General features: G+C 36.9%; 1 protein-coding gene across 1 annotated transcript in view; it reads right to left on the reverse strand.

Annotated features, from left to right (window-relative positions):
* SH3RF3 (SH3 domain containing ring finger 3) overlaps nt 1-21,387 on the reverse strand; it is a 220,634-nt gene that overhangs the window by 55,171 nt on the left and 144,076 nt on the right. The window contains exons 2-3 of the mRNA XM_088136560.1: nt 20,777-21,052; nt 10,179-10,274 (exon numbers count right to left, since the gene is read on the reverse strand). Coding sequence (XP_087992686.1) covers nt 10,179-10,274; nt 20,777-21,052 — 372 coding nt within the window. The remainder of the gene's footprint in view (nt 1-10,178; nt 10,275-20,776; nt 21,053-21,387) is intronic.

Genomic DNA, 21,387 nt, shown 5'->3' on the forward strand with positions numbered 1-21,387 from the left:
TTCTACTCTAGACAAAACTCTAGACTGAAGCACTGAATAGGATATTTATAAATTATATTGGAAAATGCATTTTGTGTAACTTTTCACAGATATGGCATATGGTTAATACTGTAAGCGACTCTCGTGTGTAATTGTATATCACTGCAAGGTGCCACACTGAGAGCCTATTGGATGTGGCAGCTCATTAATTTTGAATGGCTGTACGAGAGGCCACATTTCCATGAATATTTCGAAAAACAACTTTCTTGTCACAAATAAATTTTTTACTTTGGGCCTGACATTCTCTCTCAGCATAGGAAAAAGAAGGCAAGGGCAAACCACTTCTGAAAATGTTGGCAAGAAAACTGCAGGGACTTGTCCAGGTGGTTGCCGGGAGTCAAGACTGAAAGATATATAGACTGATGGATATATATAAAGAAAGAACAAAGAGCAATTATTTATATCTTGTCTTTCTGGATAAAAATTTTCAGAAAGTATCCTAAAAGAAATATAAATAATTAGCTAATGTGTTTTTAATAAGCTGTACTATGATTGTAACTTTAAAAATACTTTGTAAGGTAAAGTTAGCATCTCCCCAAATCAAAATCTTCCAAAAATGGAACTGAAATACCTAGTATATACAAACACACACAAACAATTGCTTTTAGCAGAAGAAAAAAAAATGAAAACAATGAATGTCACTGGCAATAGTTGAAACAAAACTATTATTTATGAAAGGAAAAAAAATAGCATCCTTCAATATCCAATTCAATGAAAATACTGAGGAATAATATAGTTAGAAAACACTTAAACTCTCAGAAAGAGAGCTCAGTATGAGATGTCCCAATAATAAGCCAATAGGCTGAACAGAGATTTTTTTAAACTGCCAGTAGAGTCACAAAGTTTGCTAAAGCTTCTACATATTCATCACAATTTACAAGTCATTATTAAGGTGGCAACATTTTTGGCTGAAATTTTTTAATATATATAATTTTTTATTAAGGATTTTGATTGCAATAGTAAAATTTAATACAAACTAAACTTAAAGGAAAAAAAAGAGAATAGAAGGAATAAAAAGTGCAAGAAAAAAGAGAAAGAGAAAAGAAAAAGAAAAGTAGAATTATAATAATGAAAGAGAAAAGAAATATATAAAGAAGTGACTTCCAACCTTCATCACAAGTATAAACACATTTAGTGACTCTTCACCCCCTCTAATGTTATAAACATTTATCTCTTCATCCCATATCCCACTTCTTATCTATAAACAAACCATAAAACATAATCTTTTCAGTCCTGGTGTCAGCAGAAAGTCATTAAAGGGTTGCTAGAAGTAAAAACATATCTTGTTTTAATCTTGATCAAATAAACCAACTTTATATTCCTTCCTTTTACTTCTATCAGTCTTAATCTTTAGTTTAGTCAAATATTGTTGTAGGATTTGATTTCTCTTCATTTCTCCCATCGCACAGAGTTCTTCAAGACTTTAACAAGCCTCTTTTGTAAATCCAGTAGGAAAAAAAATATCCAGGTCACTCTCTTGGTTTGTCATTAGTATTTCCCTTTTAAATTTTAAAACCTCAGCCAATTTCTTTTGTAGATCCATGAAACATCCTTTTCTAAGTCATTTTCTTGGCCTGTCAGTTGTAAATCCACTTTCAATACTATCTCTATCTTGTCAGCTAAAATTTGTTCTACGTCTGTCATTTCTTCAATAACATCTTTTGGACATAGTCTATCCATAGAAGCAGACATCATTACTGACATAGGTGATATTGTGGCTATTTTCTGATTCCATTCTTCAAAAGTCTCCTTCAGTATTTTATTGTTATAATATTTTGCATCATTTTACAGGCTTGTAAATCTTTCCTCTACCTAAAAATTTTAGTCCCCTCTAATGTTCAGTTTTCGAAATCATGAAATTGTTTATCTTTGTTACATCTTGTAAAAACCAAAACAGAATCTTATTTCCCACGAGAAGTTGTTTGTTCTTTATAATTAGTTTAGTTCCAAAATCTTATTGTAAAACTTTGAATATTCCAATTTTATCTGGACCCTTAATCCATCTATAACTTTCTAAGATCAAAATCTAATTTAACTTTTTGCTGTTTATTTCAGCTTCTTTAAATTCTTAAGCTTATGATTAAAATTTTCTTTTATTCAGGATTGAAGACAGACTTACTTGGTGTTTTCAGACTTGTTGGTCAGAAGGACTCTAATAGCTTAGAAGAAGTTAATGAGCAAGCTCCAAAAGTGATTAGAAAGTGAGGTTTGCGAACTTAGTGTTCTTTAAAATCTCTGCTGTGGTTGTGAGCAAGATGGCTAATCCTGTTGTCTCCCAATGCTCAAACCCATGGAAAACTGCTGTCCTGTGGTCTCCACATGAGGAACCGCTGTCAGGAGCACATGTGGGTGCTTTCCTATCCTCTCCTTATCCTAACAAAGCAACAGACCCATTGCCCATCCTCAAAACAACTTATTCTTTTTCCTGAAGCTATTGACCACCCTACAAGACAACTTCTGCCAATACTTGTGTTTCTCTTGTTCCTTCATAAGCAGCTGGACAATCCCCCTGTGTTTCTTCAAGATAATAAGTTCTTCCTAATTTGCTCACAAGTTTGAGAAAGTTAGCTACTAGAAAAGACAGCTTTATTCCTATCATTTATCATCAAGGCTTGTTCCAGCTAACAATTAAAGTAGATGCCATCACTGAAGGTCTTCAGGTTTACTGTAGCATTGTTTTTCACTAGCAAATATTTCAATTGCTTTCCTTGGTAATAAAATAATTAATTAGTTGTTTGATATTTATACTGTTTCTGTGTTGGCTCAATCATATGACTCTGAGTGAATTTAAAATGAATTAATATTAATAATTAAGTTTAATTAAATATTAATAATCAATAATATATTAATGATGTTATCATGTTAAACAATTTAATAGTTGTGACTTCTGTGCCACTTCAATCTATCCAAATCTTAATGACTTACAAAATACAGTAAAAATCTAACATAATAATAAGGGATAAAACATCTTGATAATTACATCCCAATCATACATATATATATGTATTTATTTAAATTATTTATATGGCTGTTTACCTCAACATAGTGACTCTGGGCAGCTACCAATACATAAAAACATGCCACCAACATAATGCAAAAGTAAAAACTGTAACTTACAATAGGTGCACCTCTGCATTCTAGAACAGTTCCAGCTTCTCAATGCTCTTCAAGACTAATGTATTGCAATAGTCTACCCGGGAGAAGATTAAGGCATGAGTAACCATGAACAAAGCTTCCCTATCCAGGAACATGTGTATTTGCATACAAGATGGATTTGTGCAAAGGCTCTCCTGGGCACAGTTGCCACCTGTTCCTTAAGGGAAGAACCGTAAGTCCAAAAGGACCGCCAAATTGCGCACCAACTCTGTTTGGGGAAATTGATAGTCATATAAATCTATTAGAAATATGTATGTACTTGAATAATATTTGGATTAGATAAGTATATATAGAATTGAAATTGTATATTGTTATGATATATTAACACTTTTTTTTTCTTTGTTGCATTTTTTTTCCATTTTTTTGTTAAACCACTTTTATGTTTTTTCTTCTTTTTGGAATCAAAAATTAAAAAAAAACCCTCTGGGGAAATCATCCAGACTCAAAAATGGGAAATTTCCAGATCTGGTGAGCCCTAAAATCAATCAAGCCAAAGACTTTTCTTCCCCATTCAGACTCCAACAACTCCAGACACTGTGAAAGAACCTTGATAGTATCACTTGGGCAGTCTAGGGCAGAAATGTACAAGTATTATCAGTATTACCCATGAAGTAATCCTTACTACCCATACCCATAACTCCATCTTGTACAGTCAGAACAAGTATTCCAAGATCACACAATTCCTTCAGTCCCCAAAGCCTCTCTGAAATAGCCAGGTCTTCACAGGTTTCCTGAAGATTATGAGGAATGAGGCCAATCTAGCCTCTGGAGGCAAGCTATTCCAAAGGGAAGGGCAATAGATAATGTTCATTTTGGAACCCCCTCCTGCTGGACTTCCAAGTAGGTGGGAACTGTCAACATGTCTCCTCTGCTTAGGTGAGGAGGCTCTATAGGAGTAGGGAGGCTTGAAGATAACCTGGTAGGGCTTTGTAGGTAATAGCTAGTACATGTAGGTACTAGCTATTACCTTGAACTGCACCCAGAAACAAACTGGTAGCCAGTGCAGTTCCTGTAATAAGAAGTAATATGAGAATAATGGATGTGATTTATTAATAAATGAGCAGTCACATTGGAATGCCACCTGTAGCATGTTATTTGAAAGTTTTGGAGTTCAGTTCCCTGGAACGTTACCCTAACCCTAACCCAACATAGACCCAAGATGTTTCTGAATAAATATTAACTCCATCTTCTTGAGATTCTGGTTGTGCTTGTTTTATCCCTTCCCTCACAGGTTCCATACACCAGGACTATTGCTGTCTTGTGCTTGAAGAGGCAGCCTGTGATCCTACTGGAAGTGATCTTGGCTCAACCTGCTTTCCATATCCTGGAGTGCTTTTGCAGCAGTGTGTTAGCATGATTAAAGAGCCCATATCCAGAACTGCCAGCATGCTGCCATTACGAGCTTTTAAGGGAATAGCTTGCCACTATGGTGAATTTAAAAACATGGGAACATTAGCAGGTTTTTTTTAAGACAGACAAAGAGAGCTAGTGTGGTGCTTAAGATGTTGGACCAAGAGCGGGCAGACCCAGGTTCAAGTCCATCATCAGCTCACTGGGTGACTTTTGGCCAGTCACTCTCTCTCAGCCCAACATCTCACTGGGTTGTTGTGGTTAGGAAAAAGTGGAGGAGGGAGAACTATGTATGCCACTTGCACTCTTAAATGAAAGGTAGGATATAAATCAAATAAATAAATAAAAATCATATAATGCATGCTTAGGAATGGACCTGAGGGCAGTTCATTCAGTCTCCATTACAATAATTTAGAGAGATGTATTCTATAGTATCAAAGGTCTGTAGTGTAAAGCTTACAGTCCTTATTTCAGGAAAAGATTATGTGCAATTAATCAGTTTTAACATATTAATTTCCTATTAGATTGTTGCAAAGGATAAAAACACAGATTCTTTGCTAGTCCACCCAGCAGCTGAGGTTCAATTCCCCTTTAAAAGCCCAGTTACTTATGCTTAAAAAGAGAATTATGCATTTTTTATACTTACATAAGTATTCTGATGCTAATGTTTGATATTCCTTCATGTTCTTCTTGATTTTTACACACTTATCAATATTTGTACAAATTCTGACATAACCACTATTTTCCCCAACATCAAACAATACTTATTTACTATTAATATGAACTTTATACTACACCTGTGTTATTTACTAGCAAGGTTGTTTATAAGTAAATTCCAAAAAGAATGCTTATCAGAGCAGTGTGTGTTTAAGACAGGATAGCATCCATGAGTTTGTAAAAAGAAAATAAATAATGCATATAGCAACAGTAAGCATTAATCCCCTGACACTGAACAAGGGATTTTTTTTCTTTCCTAGAGCAATTATAATATTTGAATAGGAAATGTTACAGTTAATATTTTACCTAAGCAAAAACTTGGATGTTTTGTGGAGGAGAATCCTCAAGAACGCTATTTTCTATGAATATAGAACATTGAATAATATACCTTTAATTTGATATTTGACAGGCTGTAGACGTTTAGGGGAGAAATAAAATCCTTGAGCAGACTGTCAATTCCTTCACCTTAAACTGCCACACAAAACATATCTTGACAATTGCTGAGATGTGATTTACTTCTAGGTAGTATAATCCAGCTATTTCAAAGTGTCTATAATACAGTCCTGTGATCTCATTTTTTGATTTGCAGTTTTAATTTTGTTGAGCCTTCTCTTTGAATACCAAGCTTTGTTGGCAATCACAATATACAATTTATCATTCAAAATTATCAATTAAAAAAAATCTCAGTAAATATAAACAATAAAATATTTTCTTGATTCTACCCTCTTCTATAAATTTCCCATTACCTTATTGATATTAGTCCATATTTAAAGAGTAGAAGTGAGTATGAGTAGAACAATTAAGCCCTAACTGAATATACATGACACGTGTATAAAAAAACAAGGCACCCAGTTTCATAAATGCCTCTTTGCAAATCTGCATTGGTGTTGGACTTAATCATATTACGTTGTACATGACCCAAGAAAATTTTCCTTTATTAACTGAAATTCTACTTAGTGGCTGTGACCACTGTACCACCAGGAGAATTTATACAAAAGCAGGCTGCAACATTTATAGGCTACACTGCCAATGAGAACATTGGCCAATGTTTGTGGTTCAATGAATCCCTACTCATGGGAAAGAGCTGAAACTTAGGTAAGATTGAAAAAAAATATCAGACTTATTAAATATTTCCATTCCTGGCTAATACACTAGAATGCTGGTGTGCTGTTAGCCATTGTCAACATTTGACTACACAGACCAGGAGTTTAACTCAGTACAAAGTTGCTTCTTAGTTTCTTAATTAATGCTATTGATAATACAAGCTGTAATGTTAACAATAACTCACAGAGGAAGAAAAGGCAGAAATGCATGGACCTATCTGGAGATTTGGCTCTGTCAATTATGGAGATCATACTATATTGTAACATAGAGCTGATGGTCAGAAGGTGACTAGTACAGAACTATTGCCTGAAGTCTCATCCTCTGGCAGTCCTACTGAATGCCAGATGTAGCAAAAGTATGCTTCATCACCAGCTAACTGAGCATTCTTTTTCTTTCATTGTTTATAACATCAGATTTTGTACTTAGTGTACATTTCAGAGCTACATTACCTAACACTATAGGTCACTCTATCCAGAACAGAAGCAGAATAACTCTTCAAACTTACATTCATGTTTTTGTGCATATGATTAAGATCATTTGTTCAGTTATACAGTACTCCCAAGGCACTTAAAACAATTGAAATGTAAAGTCCAAAAACAAGATACAGTGGAACCTCGGGTTACGAATTTAATTCGTTCCGTGACTCTGGTCGCACCCCGAATTGGTCGCAAACCGAAGGAAATTTCCCCATAAGGTTCAATGTAATTACCGTTAATCCGTTCTGGTGTGGAGGACAGGGATGCGGCTATTGCTTGGAGGGAGAGTCCCCCTCCCTACGACCACGTGTCAGGGGCGGAAAATGGCCGCGGACCACATGTCAGGGGTGGAAAAATGGCCGCGGACCACGTATTGGGGAGGAAAAATGGCCGCGGACCACGTGTCAGGGGCGGAAAATGGCCGCGGACTGTGTCACGGGAGGGAAAATGGCCGCATATCCTGTTCGTACCCCGAGGCAGAGTTCGCAAACCGAGGTAAATTTTTGTGGCTGGAGCTGGTCGTAACCCGAAAAGTTCGTTAACAGAGGCGTTCGTAACCCGAGGTTCCACTGTAAGGTACAAATTAGAAAATGATAAAATCACATCAATCAGCATGATTAAAACTGCATCTATGAAAGCTTGGGAAAATAAAATTTTAAAAAAGTCTTTGCTTTGACTGAGAAGACAATAAAATTGGCACCAGATGGGCTTTCTTTAACTGGAGAACCACTACTGAGATAGTGGACGCCTCCTTCAGTGGTTGTTCATTGAAGGTCTAGGTAGGTTCATATCGAGGTAAACAATTATTCAGGTAACCTGGTCATAAGCCATAAAAAAGGCTTTAAGGATCAAACCCAGCATTCTGAGTTAAACTTTGAAACAGACTAGGAGTGGTTTTATCCAAATTTGATGGAAAGGAAAAGCAGGGTAACTAGGAAAATCAACAGGGTCATATTTCCTGTCTTTGACCCAGCACAGGTAGGACAAAGTGATCTTAATGCCAAAATAGGACTGTATTTATTATTTTATTTCTTGCTCCTTTCATCTTTCAAATGCACCATCTCCTCTGAGCAGTGTATATCTCTCATTACTTTACAACTGGGGCCCCAGGAAACTGACAGTACATGTGCTTTTGTGAGCAGTAAAAGGTTTAATGAGAACTTTTCAATAAAATGTGGCCTTGCAAGAAAACAACGTGTGGAAGTTACATTTCTCTCTCATAAGTTGTATTTCCCAGAAATGTTATATTTTGTGTCTGTTTTTGAACATCTTTGCTGGGAAGGAAGGTAGCACTATGGGAAATGGTAGGATCCTACAGAAGATGGGCCCTGAAAATTTCAGCTTCTTCCTCTGCATTTAAACAAACAAAATATGAGCTAGGAACATATAATTTTAAAAAGTCTGTGAAGTTCCTCCTTTGATAATGACATTATGGAATGCCAAAACAAGTTAGAATGAATAGTAGACTTCACATCATAATTCTCAGAATATTTCTGACTGTACAATCCCCTGCAGATTTCTTTACCATAATTAGTTTAGTCCTAGTGCATTGATTAACAGGAGCATAACAGCCAAGAGAATTCCCATTGTGTATCATTTAATCAAATAAACTGTCTGCATCTAACATTACGAGAAGAGAACATCATCAGCCATTACACCACCATAAGCAGTCAATGTTTCAATAAGTTGCTAAAACATAATTTTAAAATTATAGCTGTTGTCAGCTGAAGAATTTATATGCATGATGCTTTGCATAATATTGAAAACTGCTGTTGTGAATACACAGACAGCTATTTTATTTTTTAATTTTCCTTTAGATCTTTCAAACAGGGTGGTGACTGATTTCTGAGAGATGGGTTACTATCGTGGGAAGGACTTATTTCTGAGAGATTTATTTACATGTTATCACATTTATTTACATTTATCACGTTATGTTATCACGTAAATATCAAGTTATGAGCTGAAGGCTTGTGCATATAGGATTTCCACTCATTTTATCCTTATAACAAATCCTGTGAGTTAGGTTGGGCTAAGAGTGATTGGCTTTAAGTTATCTAAGAAGAAACATTAATGAATTGTGATTAGATCTCCCCACTCTACCCAATATCTTAAATATTTGACTATATATGTTGTGGTTCACAATGAACAAAATTGTCATTTCAATATAATAAACACAAAGCCCTTATTGGTAAGGTCAGGAACTGGCCCATAATTCAATGTTTATAATACAGTGGTCATAAAATTACCCTAAAATGTAGTTAATCCAGCTGCACAAACCAAAATCCAATAAATATTTAAATGGGAAACAAAACCTCAAAAGTCATCACATTGAACTTCAGATAATGGTTGATTACACTTACACCAAAAACTCATTTAAAATCAACATTTATGCAACCTTGGCAACACACAGTATTATATCCACATGACCATGTTACAACAGAAATACATAAACTTCACAGCGACATAATATAGATAACCTATGGACAGCCCTCGTATTGGCATCTGTTTTCTATTGTTTAATTTAATATCAGCTATAGATAATATATATTCCAATGAACTCTAGTTTCAACTGAATTAAACCCAGAGTACTTACTTTTGTGATAAACTATTTGCTTTACCTGTTACATTTGGTTGTTACATGCAAATTTCCTTATGCACTGTAGAAATAAACTTCTGACTAGAGTGGAAATTATACATGCAGTTTAGCCAAACTTTGTGATCAGTATTGGCACAAGATTCCAGTGAAAGTGGAGACCCAACCATGTGAACTGGGGATTCCAGAAATTACAGCATTATCAAGTGCAACCAGTCATGTCTTACCCTTGCAGTCTTGATTTATGGGCAAAGACCGCTATGAACAAGAATCTTCCTGGAGAAGGTCATTTTAAATAAATCATTTCATTAGAGGATTAGCTTGGTTAGCAACTTGCGTATTCAAAAAGCAGCAACTACCCGGATTAGAGGAGAAGAATTCAGTACACTAGACATTCACAGAAATGGAAAACAGCAAAGAACTACAATTTCAAACAAGCGTGAATTCCTATTCTATAGTAACTGACGGTCAAATTTCAAACTGAAGTTATATCTTTGATTGTTGACTCTTATTTCTCACCCTGATCAACTAAAAGTGAGTTAGATATTCTTCACAGAAAAGCCTGACATTTTTTAGGAGTGCACTTGTGGTGACAGAACAACTGGTGTGTTTGTTCATCTCAGGGCAATAGAAAAATCCTGTACTTTGCCATCAAAAGAATTAGATTTCACCCTAAAAATCAAATGCAAAGATAAAGTAATCAAGCTTTTTCTTTCAACAAACACAAAGTAATCTGAGCTTACCTCCACATACAGAATAGGGAATATTCCAATTTTATCTCCCAGCATTCCTTCTGCCCAATTATCATCTACTCTCCTGATGACAGTCAAAATTTCATCCTAAAAAATGATAGAGATTACAACATAATACACAAAATAAAGATATGATTTTTTTAATATTCCTGTTTCTGGAAGGGGGAGGGAGAAAGCTGATTTCTTCAAATATATCTCACAAACTTCCCACAAAGCAAAGCAGAAACAAATATTCCAGGAAGCAGCCATAATTTTCACCAGAATAAGATATAACTAGCTACACATTTCCAACTACTCTTCCAACTACTTGAAAGACTACAAATTGATTTTTTAAATTGCATTTAGCCATTGCTAAAAAAACAAAGTATGAAATCATTTGGTGCTATCTTGATTTGTTTGTAATGTTCTAATTCAAATTACATTTCCTTATATTTCCATTTCAGCATTATATGTGTATGCGTTTAAGATAAGAATGGCAGATAATTCAGTTCTGGTACTCAAATTTAATTTTGAAGTGTATGCTTTCTACACTTGACTCCAGTTCAAAGAACCTGGTTTTCAAGTAAAAACAACATAGATCCCCAAACCCTTCTTGCAAGGAATGCAACTTATATTATGAAATGTGTTCATGTGTTTTACATTAACTCCTTTCCTTCTGCTATATAAAGTATTTCCTTTTTCTATTTCCTCTATTTCCTTTTTCAGCTGTAATAATTCGCCTATCAATGAGTACAGTGACAAACATTTGATATGCCAATTATTATAGCTGAAAAAGAATAACACAACTTCATGCCTCCTTTTATTGACAAAATCTGGCTTTTCAAATACGCCATGGGCTGAAGGGCTTTGTGATTCCACCGAGTAAAGATCAATAAGGGATGATTGAGATCGGTTTTTTTAATAGCAAAGTTTAGTTTTTATATCTTTGGCATTCTGAATGTTTTTATTGAGTTTTTCAGGTAAGCGACTTTGAATCTTTTCTGATTTGGTGGCCCTATAAAAGCCAAATAAACAAACAAAGAAATACCAGATCCTGTGGTCATTTCAAATCTGTTCTGAAGCATCTTTACAGAGAATTTCCAAAAACTACAACTAGAAAATATAAAATAATTAATTTGGAGCTCTGAGAATTTGAAATCCATAAAGATATATTGACAGAAAATGACAAAAATACTGTGTAGCACAAAAGGAAGACAGATACTGTGTTGGACTGAATTAGGGTCACAAACAGTACGCCTGAGTTCTATCGTCAACACTGCAGAAGCTGGTTTGGTTGTTTCTGCTTCTACATGAGTCCTTTGGCTGCAGGGCTCCTACGTCTTCTGAGCAGTTGCATGAATCCAAGGGCAGTTGGCTTGCTCCCCGCCTTTCCCATAAACAGAGGATAAATGCCTCCTGCTCTTGGTGAAAGCCCCTCCTCTTCCTTAGTTATAAGGAAAGGACAGTATATTCATCTTATAGGCTTTCCCCAACACTTTTTCATCTCCATCTGCCTAGATGTGATGACCACGGATTTGAAGGCAGAAAGATACTTCAAGGCATGCAGGAGTGCCCATGTAGTGTCGGTCTGTAATTCTTAGAAACAACAGACATATTTTTGTGCAACTGCACAGCAGTTGTGGTGAGCAGCCTCTTGGGAAATGGTGCAGCTTCTTTAAGGAAGCAGTTTTCTGCTTTCAAATGCAAAGTACCACACAACCCTAATGAATATAATGCAGTGAAACCTCTATTTAACAGATCCCCATTTGGTAGACTTCTGATGCAGCAGACCACCCTGAAATAATGGACAAGCCTGTTGCATCAAAAATATGTAGTCTGAATGAGGCATTATAACTACAGTATATTAATTTTATATTAATGGTGTATTATGTCACTCAAGACAATTTATGTCATTTAGTGAAATAAATCACCACAAATCATGGAATCTGCAAATTAGATTTGTATGCTGGTGAAAAGTATGCAGAAAGATGCATACAAGAAGGGAAAATACACACCAAAAAATTATGCTTGGGAAAAAAATACATATAAAAAGGTGCATACTGGAGGAAATGCATAGAAATATTTATATTATGAGAAATACATGTAAATTCTTCATGTTGGCTTAAAAAAATATCACAACTTGACAAGGAAACAAGGTGGAATATATTTAAGGCTGTTAAAAGGAGCACAGCAAAATTGATTTGGCAGATTCACTGATATGTAGACTAAGCTGTCTGCCTAATTTCCATCTCATGCAACTCTGGAATGTCATAAAACTACATCAGGAATGAAATCAGTGGGATGATACTCTAGTACACAAAATATACCATTTGCAGGACAAAAGCACAGCTGTTGCCAGCTTTGGAAAGTGCCTTTGAACATTCCACTGAAAAATTCAGTGGGTCATTCCAGGTCTTTTGGACTCAGATCAGATTCTCATGTCACATATTATATGAAAACATCAGATGTGCACAACACTTACCATTCTGCTCCACCACAATATTATAACATACAAATTACTAACATACAGTTCCCTGAACTGTTTATATTTCATGCTTACAAAAACAAACATTCTGCATCTGGTAACCTGTATTTCTACACCAAGGATACACAGGAAAAAAACAAGGGTTGTAGTAACATCCTTCACAGCAGATTGTGAACCAACTCCTTTATCCTAGTCCATTTTTTTCTTATTTGCAATACTGATTATGTTACATAATTTATTTGGGTCAATGATTCAAAGGAGGTGTCACCAAGGGCGATGACTGTAATAGACTTTGCCTACTAACATTCAGGCATATTTTGTAACCATACAGATTGGAAACTAGAGGAAGGAGAAGGAGAAGGAGAAGGAGAAGGAGAAGGAGAAGGAGAAGGAGAAGGAGAAGGAGAAGGAGAAGGAGGAGGGGAGGAGGAAGGGAGGAGGAGGAGGAGGAGAGGAAGAGAAGGAGGAGAGGAGGAGAAGGAGAGGAGGAGGGGGAAAGAGAAAGGGGAAAAGACTAGAATCTTTTGATTCTCAAAAGACTAGAAACATTGCCTAGTACCACACTGTGTCTGTTGTGGAATTTGGCAGGTACCCAGCTTTGACCATGATGAGCTCCATATGTTCCCAGGGTTCAGGCACAGACTTGACAGGAATGAGTTTCTCTTGTCCAGACTGGCTTCTTATGCTCTCTTTTATTTTAATTCAAGACAAATTCGAGGAGATTAGACTAAATCTATTAAAGGCACCCTCTGAATCAACAATGGCTGCTGAAGAAGATGCTGTGTTTGTGTACTGCCTGTGAATTTCTGGGAAGCACTTGACTGGTTAGTATGTAGGATGCTGGGGTAGATGATCCCTTGACATGATCCAACAGGATTCCTTTGTTTTTAAATTGTTGTAAGCTGATTTGGGAGTGTCTTTTAGAAGGAGGGTATGAACTGAATCAGGAAATAAACAATCCATCATTTATTTACATAAATGATGAAGTACCACTTGATCTAACTGCACTGTCTGCTATTCTATGCATACTGATTTCCATCAAACAAAGCTGTGAATCATTGTTTCAAAAGCATTGTCTATGGTTCTGCAATGAGATGTTACGTCCTTTCTTCTGTCCCTTGTTGCTAATATGCCTCAGAATTAATCACTGTCTGACCGTCTGCTCAATGTTATTGTTAAAATGAGAAATTCTATTTTATCACTGACATCAAAAGCTATGCTGGAAATCAATCACTACAGTCAAAATTGGTTTTATTTTTATTAAACGGAGTAGAAGTCAGCTCTTTTTGGGGGAGGGGGAAATTACATGGAATTATGTTTCGAACAGACTCAAGCCACATATAATGGCATTTATTAACATCATTCCTGGCATTTTATTGAGAAAGTATAGCCAAACTGAGTAAGAGAAAAGGAGAGATGGTGGCAGAATAGCATCATGTCACATACTCTTCCACTGTCAGTGTCATCCTTATTTGCCAACTAGTAATGACAATGTAGCTATTTATAATTAGGGAAAAAGAACTACCCATACGAGGATAAATGGCAAAAGATCTAATACAAGTATTTGAATCAGGCATAGTTAGTATACTTAAAATAAATAATTTGAAATTGAAAAATATGTGAAGAGGGACATCTCACTTTCTCCAATACTCACTAGCCTCATGTGCCTCATACAAATTATGTATTCTATATAAATCCCCCTTTAATTCTGAATCAATGCTCTGAGCTGAGAATGAGGAACAAATGTTCTCAGGAGTGCCTGCCTACAATTTTTCTTCAAAGGAGTACTGAGTAAGGACTTGAGATAAGAAGGAACTGTCTGCCTTCTGAAGGCACAGATCCAGCTGCTTTGCTTTTCCTTGGTGTGCCTGAGCAACAACATGTTCATTTAACTCACAACAACCTCGTAGCAAGCTTATGCTGAGAGACAATGACTGGCTTAAAGTCACCCAGGTAACAAGCTGCCTTTGGCTCTTCCTCAGCTCTCACTTGACAGCAGCTATTCCATCAGGTGGGAGCAGCGGGAGAAAAGAGATGCAAGATCACTTCTTTTGCTCTGCTAAAAAACATTTTACGGTTTTGCCTTCTCTGAACTGTTTCAGGTTTTTGTTTTTGGTACCTTTGAACCATCCTTGGCTCCTGGTGACTGCCTGGACAAGTCCTTGCAGTTTTCTTGGCAACGTTTTTGGAAGTGGTTTACCTTTGCCTTCATCCTAGGGGAGAGAGAGAGAGGGCCTGGCCCAAGGTCACCTAGCTGGCTTTGTGCCTAAGGCAGGACTAGAACTCCTGGTCTCCCACTTTCTAGCCTGGTGCCTTTACCACTAGACCAAACTGGCTCTCATTTTAATTCTACCCCGTGATTATACTAATTTTGTCCATTTCTGGCTTTCCCCTCACCTCCACAATGCTTTTACCTTTGGAGCTGTGCTTTAAGATAAAGTCTACCTTGTTGGTCTGTGAGCCTTTCAGCTGTCAGAGTCAAAAAAAATAAGTAACTAAATAAAGCCTCTGCCATTTCAATTGATTAATGGCCTCTTATTAAGTCAGAAAATCATCCCAGAAGAAGACAAGAACAAACATCTTCCACAACACTACCAAGAAAACTCCATGGCTGGAATCATTACGGGTCTTTTCATTTTTTATTACATCTGTAGTTGATCAGCCTTTCATATCAAAATCAGTCCTTTCTTTTAAAATAACACCACCATTACCTACTCTCCAATTGCTCAAAAACATTTTGAATTGAATCTGCAATCACCTTCTCTTCTGTTGACCATACAATATTGCAATAGGTTCTGCAGAAATAAAAAGGCTCTCACCTCTCCCTGTGCAAAAGGGAAATACTGTATAATAAATTTCTTGCACCCTCCTCTGCTTTCTTAATTCATGCATGTATTTGTCTGCTTTCTCCCCACAAAGTGGCCGAACAGAGGGGAGCTGAAAAGCTGTCAACTCACCTTTCCCCTTAAAAGGACTGCTAAACCCAGGAACTTAGAGATGGGGTAAAGCAAGAGATTCTACAAATGGAGAAGCGGACTGTCTGTAAGCTCTACACAGTTGCAGTATTTGAAACAAAAGATTACTTTTTCTGTAATCTTTTCAAATACATTGCAGCTGACCCAAAAATAAATAAGCTCAGCCCTCAAACTCAGCTGACATAGTGGCTCTGCTGAGTCTTCAAAGTGGTACAACGTCCTTGGGTGAACATGTCCTATCCGTGTTGAGAAGCCCTCAGTTCTAAAAGGCCAGAATGTTCAAAACAGAATCTGGCCATCAGAATTGGGAAAGCATTTCTGAACTGAAAGGGAATAGCTTGTCATCCACTTAATTATTAGTGCTTGAAGCATCCATTCAGTAACAAGGAAAATGAGAATTAAAAAAAAAAGAATGTAAAGCAACTGTCTTATCAAAAATGGGGCAGGGCTTAAATCAGTGTTTTTCAAACTTGGCAACTTTAAGATGTGTGTACTTCAATTCCTAGAATTCCCCAGCCAGTACTGGGTGGGGAATTCTTGAGGTATACACATCTTAAAGTTGCCTGGTTTGAAAAACAATGGCTTAAATACAACAGGCATACAAGCATTTTGTTGCTTGAAGTAGGCAACAAATGGAATTCCCTCTTCCCCAACCCAAGGTGCATGGTATTCAGCAACAGTTCTACTTGGTTGTAGCTGAGGCAGAAACCTCACAAAATGCCTCTTTTCCTTTCAGGCATCTTATTAAAAATTGGGTGGGGAGCTTAAAATGCTGATCTGAATTCTAATATAACAGAAATTATTGCATAGACCTCCTGTTTGAGATATGTTTATCTCATGTCTGTCTCTGTCATCATCTGCCATCAGGAAAAAGCTGAAGACAGAGCTTTTGGGGCTTGAACCATGCTCTGCGTTTGGGATTCTGTGTATTTGTTTCATATTTATATTTTAAATTGTATTGTATATTCTTATTTTGTGAGCTGCCAAGAGTCCTGTGATTGTGGCAGGATATAAGTTTGATTAAGATGATAAACATTCCTTTATAATAATAGATTTTGCAAGTAGGACTGTAAAATAAATTCCTATAATATATTTATTAATATAGCAATCTTAAACTGAATAAAACCATAATATCCTACTTTAAATGAATCAGAGACTTGTTTAATGTAAAGAAAAGCATTTCTCATTCTTACCTTTTGGATTTGACCAATCTTATCAACTTACTACTGGAAAGCCATTAATGGAAATGAGATGAAAAGTTTGGCTCAAGGGTCGCAAACACAAATAGGATTCCCTTTTCTTCTCAGTCAAGATGAAATGAAAATTTTAGCCTGCATCTCTCTGACTGAGAAATCATATCAGTGACAACAGATAGGCCATGTCATTGTGGTGGAGCTGAGTGAGTGAGTGACTTCAGCAGGGTGTGGGATCTGGAATCTGTTTCAATAGGAAAAGCTTCTTCAGCAAAGTGACAACTATAATTAGCACAGAAACGTCTGACGTAATAAAGACAGAGTGACATCCAGAGATGAGAAATAGATTATCTGCTGTCAGAGAAAACAACAGACGAGGACCAAAGACATGGTTACTCTAGGTGACAAGACATATATAGCAGGAAGGAAGCTAAAGAATAAAAATGTGATGGAGACACAATAAGAGTCCCAAGGCACTGAGGGAGGGCGGAAGAAACATGATTAGAGATAGTAACCGGATCAAAGTTGGATGAGAAAGCAGCTACGAAGTTTACCAGAGGGAGAAAAACTTATTAGGTAATGATATAAGATACGCATTCAGAAAAAAACAGCTGAAATGCACCGTTTGGTGGATGCAGCAAATAGAGTTGGTGTTTAGGTCTCTAGGGGAGAGGAGAAGACACTGAAAGGTCAAAAAAGGTGCTCTGGTAAAATGCCACAGGGCTGACCCACAGCCTTTTGTTTCCTGAGGTCAGGAAGCCAAAGCACATGCTATTCAACAACAGTCCTACTATGTTGGTACTTGAGGCTGAAAATCCTGCAAAGCCTTTTTTTCCTTTTTGGCAGTAAAAATATTGTAGCAGTAAATTAAGTGAGTAACAGTTTGTTGCCGCCTTTTCGTGACATATAAAAATAGTCAACTCTGGAGACTAATTCAATCAAAGTGTGTTAATGAAAATATTCCTCTTCCTTCAGGACTGCCAGAAAAGGCATAGAGTACAGAAATGATTAGTTATTATTGGTGGAGCTGCAGTTTTGAGATACTGCTAAGTTCTTGGTTTTCTTTCCCACTAAATAGCTGCATCTCAGAGGAATTAAAAATGCTGAGGATCCTTCATTCACACAGTGATGTAATCCTATGAATACATCAGCCTATGATTAGATCAATATAAAACTACTGATAAAATGTAAATTTTCCAGACCTTTCCAAAATGGATTTTACGTTGGGCAGTAAGCCCACACTTTCATTGAGACACTTCCCAGATAATGTATTTGTGAAAATCCAGCCTAACATAGGCTAATCAAATTTATCATTTTAGGGTTTTCCTTGGCAGAAGCATGTGTTTTATATAATGATATACAAACAGGTAACTTTTGTTTTTATTTTATTTAAACTTTACTAGGTACTTCCAAGGGTCTCCTTCACAAAAAGGACTATTCTTTTAGTAAAATCTTCCTGTGCTTTCTTCCTATTCTGAAATTTTCTATCTCACGGCTTTCATTGGAGGATTCAAATTAGCATTTTGGTCTGGGTCTTCCTCAAATCTCTTATCCCCAAGGAGTCCACACAGGAAGAGTATTAGGAGCTCTGACTCCTATAATATCTGTCAGATCTCCCAGTTTTGTTTCTGGTCTTCCAACTCCACTCTTTTCTCTCCTCAATACATTCATCCCTTCCTCTTCCCCCTCCTCTTCTCATTGTAGCCTCCTTTCAGCACTCCTTCCTTCTTTCATCTCCACATTTTGTTCTTCTCATTGGACTTGCCTGCTTCTGTCCTCTTTTGGTCTGGCCAAAAAATGAAGGGTGAATTGTGATGATATAACTCAGCAAAATCACCCAATAATACTATGTAGTATTAATTAATTAATACCACATAGTCAGTATAAGGGAGAGAATGTCACATGCCTATAAACCTTGGCAGAATTATTTACTAATAATAGATTTGGTATCTTATGTTTATAAGTAAAACACTAATGCTGGAATCTCTCCAGCCCATCCCCTCAAACATGGACTGCTGAAAACAGCTGAGAGAAGGACAAGAAAAACAGAGGGTATTGGCTTGCTTAAGTCATAAGTAATATAAAATATCCTGGAATGACGTGCAGTCTGAAATATCCTGGAATGTGATATCCATTGAAATTAGGATTGTAGCATACACTCCATCTCCACTTCCACTTTCAAAGTTGTCCCATACAATATTGGGAAGGGAGGTGTATCTTTTCACTGTGCTCTATTACTGTAGGGGCGTGTTTCTCAACCTTGGCAACTTTAAGACGGGGAAACTTCAACTCCGTGCTGGCTGGGGAATTCTGGGAGTTGAAGCCACCCATCTTAAAGTTGCCAAGGTTGAGAAGCACTACTGTAAGGAGTAAGGAAGATGACCCTGATAGAGATGTGCAGGAGCTCTTGCCCAGGCAAAAGGGGCTGAAGCATTTTTTAAGTCTACAACAAGATAACATTCAGAAGTCGCTCAGGCAGATGCCTCCCTAATTCAATGAACTATAAGAAAAGGAAGGAGGTTACAGCACAATCAGACTTGCAAAATTCAGTTATTATAACCACTCCCAGTGTGGTCTCGGCTACCTAGTGGGGCTGCCACATACCTTATTTGTGGCTAAAATTTGGCTGCTATATAAATAGCTAGCAGTATGAGGACATTCCATTCTATCGTTAGATTGCTAAGATTTAGAGCTTAGCCGAAATCTTCCAGAGTCTCAGAATTCTGCAGTTTGATACGATGCTTAACGTGTGCTGTTACCAAACCATGCTGGGAAAGGAATCCAGGAAACTCTCGGTTTATATAAACAGCTTTTATCAGCAAACCCAATTTCAGTCCTTTGAATCACTTTTACAATTCATGTAAAAAGTTTAACTTCCCTTTTATTTAAGCCGAGTATACTGCACTCCTGCTTCATCCTGACTCCCTTGCCCCCCCTGCTTGAATGAACCATTAGCCTCTGTGCCCCTCCCCACTCCACATCCAAGATAGCTCCACATTGCAGTCTACAACAAGGGTTAGTTATTATGAGAAGCAACTGGTTGCAAAAATGACTCCACACAATTGTTTTAGCATCATCACTGAATAAAACAGAGGCTTTTTAACAGGAAGAGAAGGAATGGCATATTTTCTCTCTTGTTCTGAAAATAGCTGGACAAATAAACTCAAGATTAATTATTTTCTGTTCTACTGTGCAGACTGGAAGGAGAGAGGACCTGGATGATTTTAAAGGATGAAAATGGGAGAGATTCCAGCTCCAACTCCCCCACTTAAACATTCAGAAAAACATCAAAAACAGGCCCAGAAAACAGCCGGCTTTATCCTTTCCAGTAATGTAATCTGTGGCCCTCCAGCTGATGGTTGGGTCAGTTGCAGCCACTAACCTCAAGAAAGCCCACCCCCTTGTTTACAACAATGGGTCCTGTTCTGGGGCCTAACTGACAGGGCAGAAAATCACTCACTAAATGGCAGCAGATGCATGCAAAAATATTTCTGAAACTATCTCACTATATTACAAAAGCATTCACTTTCAAATGAAAAGTAATCATACCTTATCACTTAAAGATTCTGTTTGTAAGTTTATCATTCCTTCAGGCTTTCTTGTCTGGCTGAAGGAAAGTAATGGGAGTGATAAGGTTCAGAGGGCTTCAGGGAATAAAGTTGAGCACTGACATCAGTAAGGGGAGTATAAAAAGTCAAGATGACAGCCGCAGCTGCATGATTGGAATCTTGTCTCTTTTTTACATGTGCTTTTGGGGAATGAACATTAAAAAGGGTTGGGACTTCAATTATGTAGTCTGAACTGCCATCATGACTTTTTTGGCCCTGCCCCCCACATAGACACCTCTTAGTGGAGCCCTATGATAGCTCCAAAATTCATACTTGAAAGGATACTGTTTTAAAGCAAACACATTATGAACTATAATGAAACTAATTAGGAAAGAATGTGCATTTCTACCTTGGTGAAAGTCAAACAGTCTTTGTCTTGATCTTTGTCCTTTATTTCAAAGTCATAAAGTGCTTTCCCTTGCGGTGGAGCTGGTGGAAGAGGCTTGATACACTGGATGTAGCTTGCTGGGAAAAAACCATGATTTCCATTCAGTTCCCCATGATACCAATTCTCATCTACTTTTCGGCGTAGTATAATAAGGTCTCCTTTGTTAAATTTGAGGTCACCAGGTTCTTTCCCTTCGTAAGCATAAAGAGCTTTTCCATAGGGAAGCTGAGTGGGGTTCTGCAACAAAAAAAGAAAAAAAAAGAAAAAAAGGAAAATATACTATGTACTATTATGCAATTAATTATAATATACATTATTATTACTATTGGATTAAATTGTCGCACACTGCCTTTTTAAGTGAAGTTCAGAAGGCAAATTCTAAAAATAATGTGTTTAAAAACATTTACAGCAAAAGTAACAAAAGCTTTGAAATAACAAGAGATAAACAGAAATAATCTTAAAGAAAATAGCATTTTTGCCTACCTAAAATTAGGCAGCAGTAGTGCCAAATGTGCTTCTTGGAAGACTATTTCAAACCCAGCCTTTACATCCCCTCCCTCCTGCCCAAATTA

The sequence above is a fragment of the Python bivittatus genome, unplaced genomic scaffold, assembly GCF_059951505.1.
Source record: "Python bivittatus isolate LINGU-HERP-01145 unplaced genomic scaffold, Pbiv_v1 ctg000060_np1212, whole genome shotgun sequence".
NCBI classification, from domain to species: Eukaryota; Metazoa; Chordata; class Lepidosauria; order Squamata; family Pythonidae; genus Python; species Python bivittatus.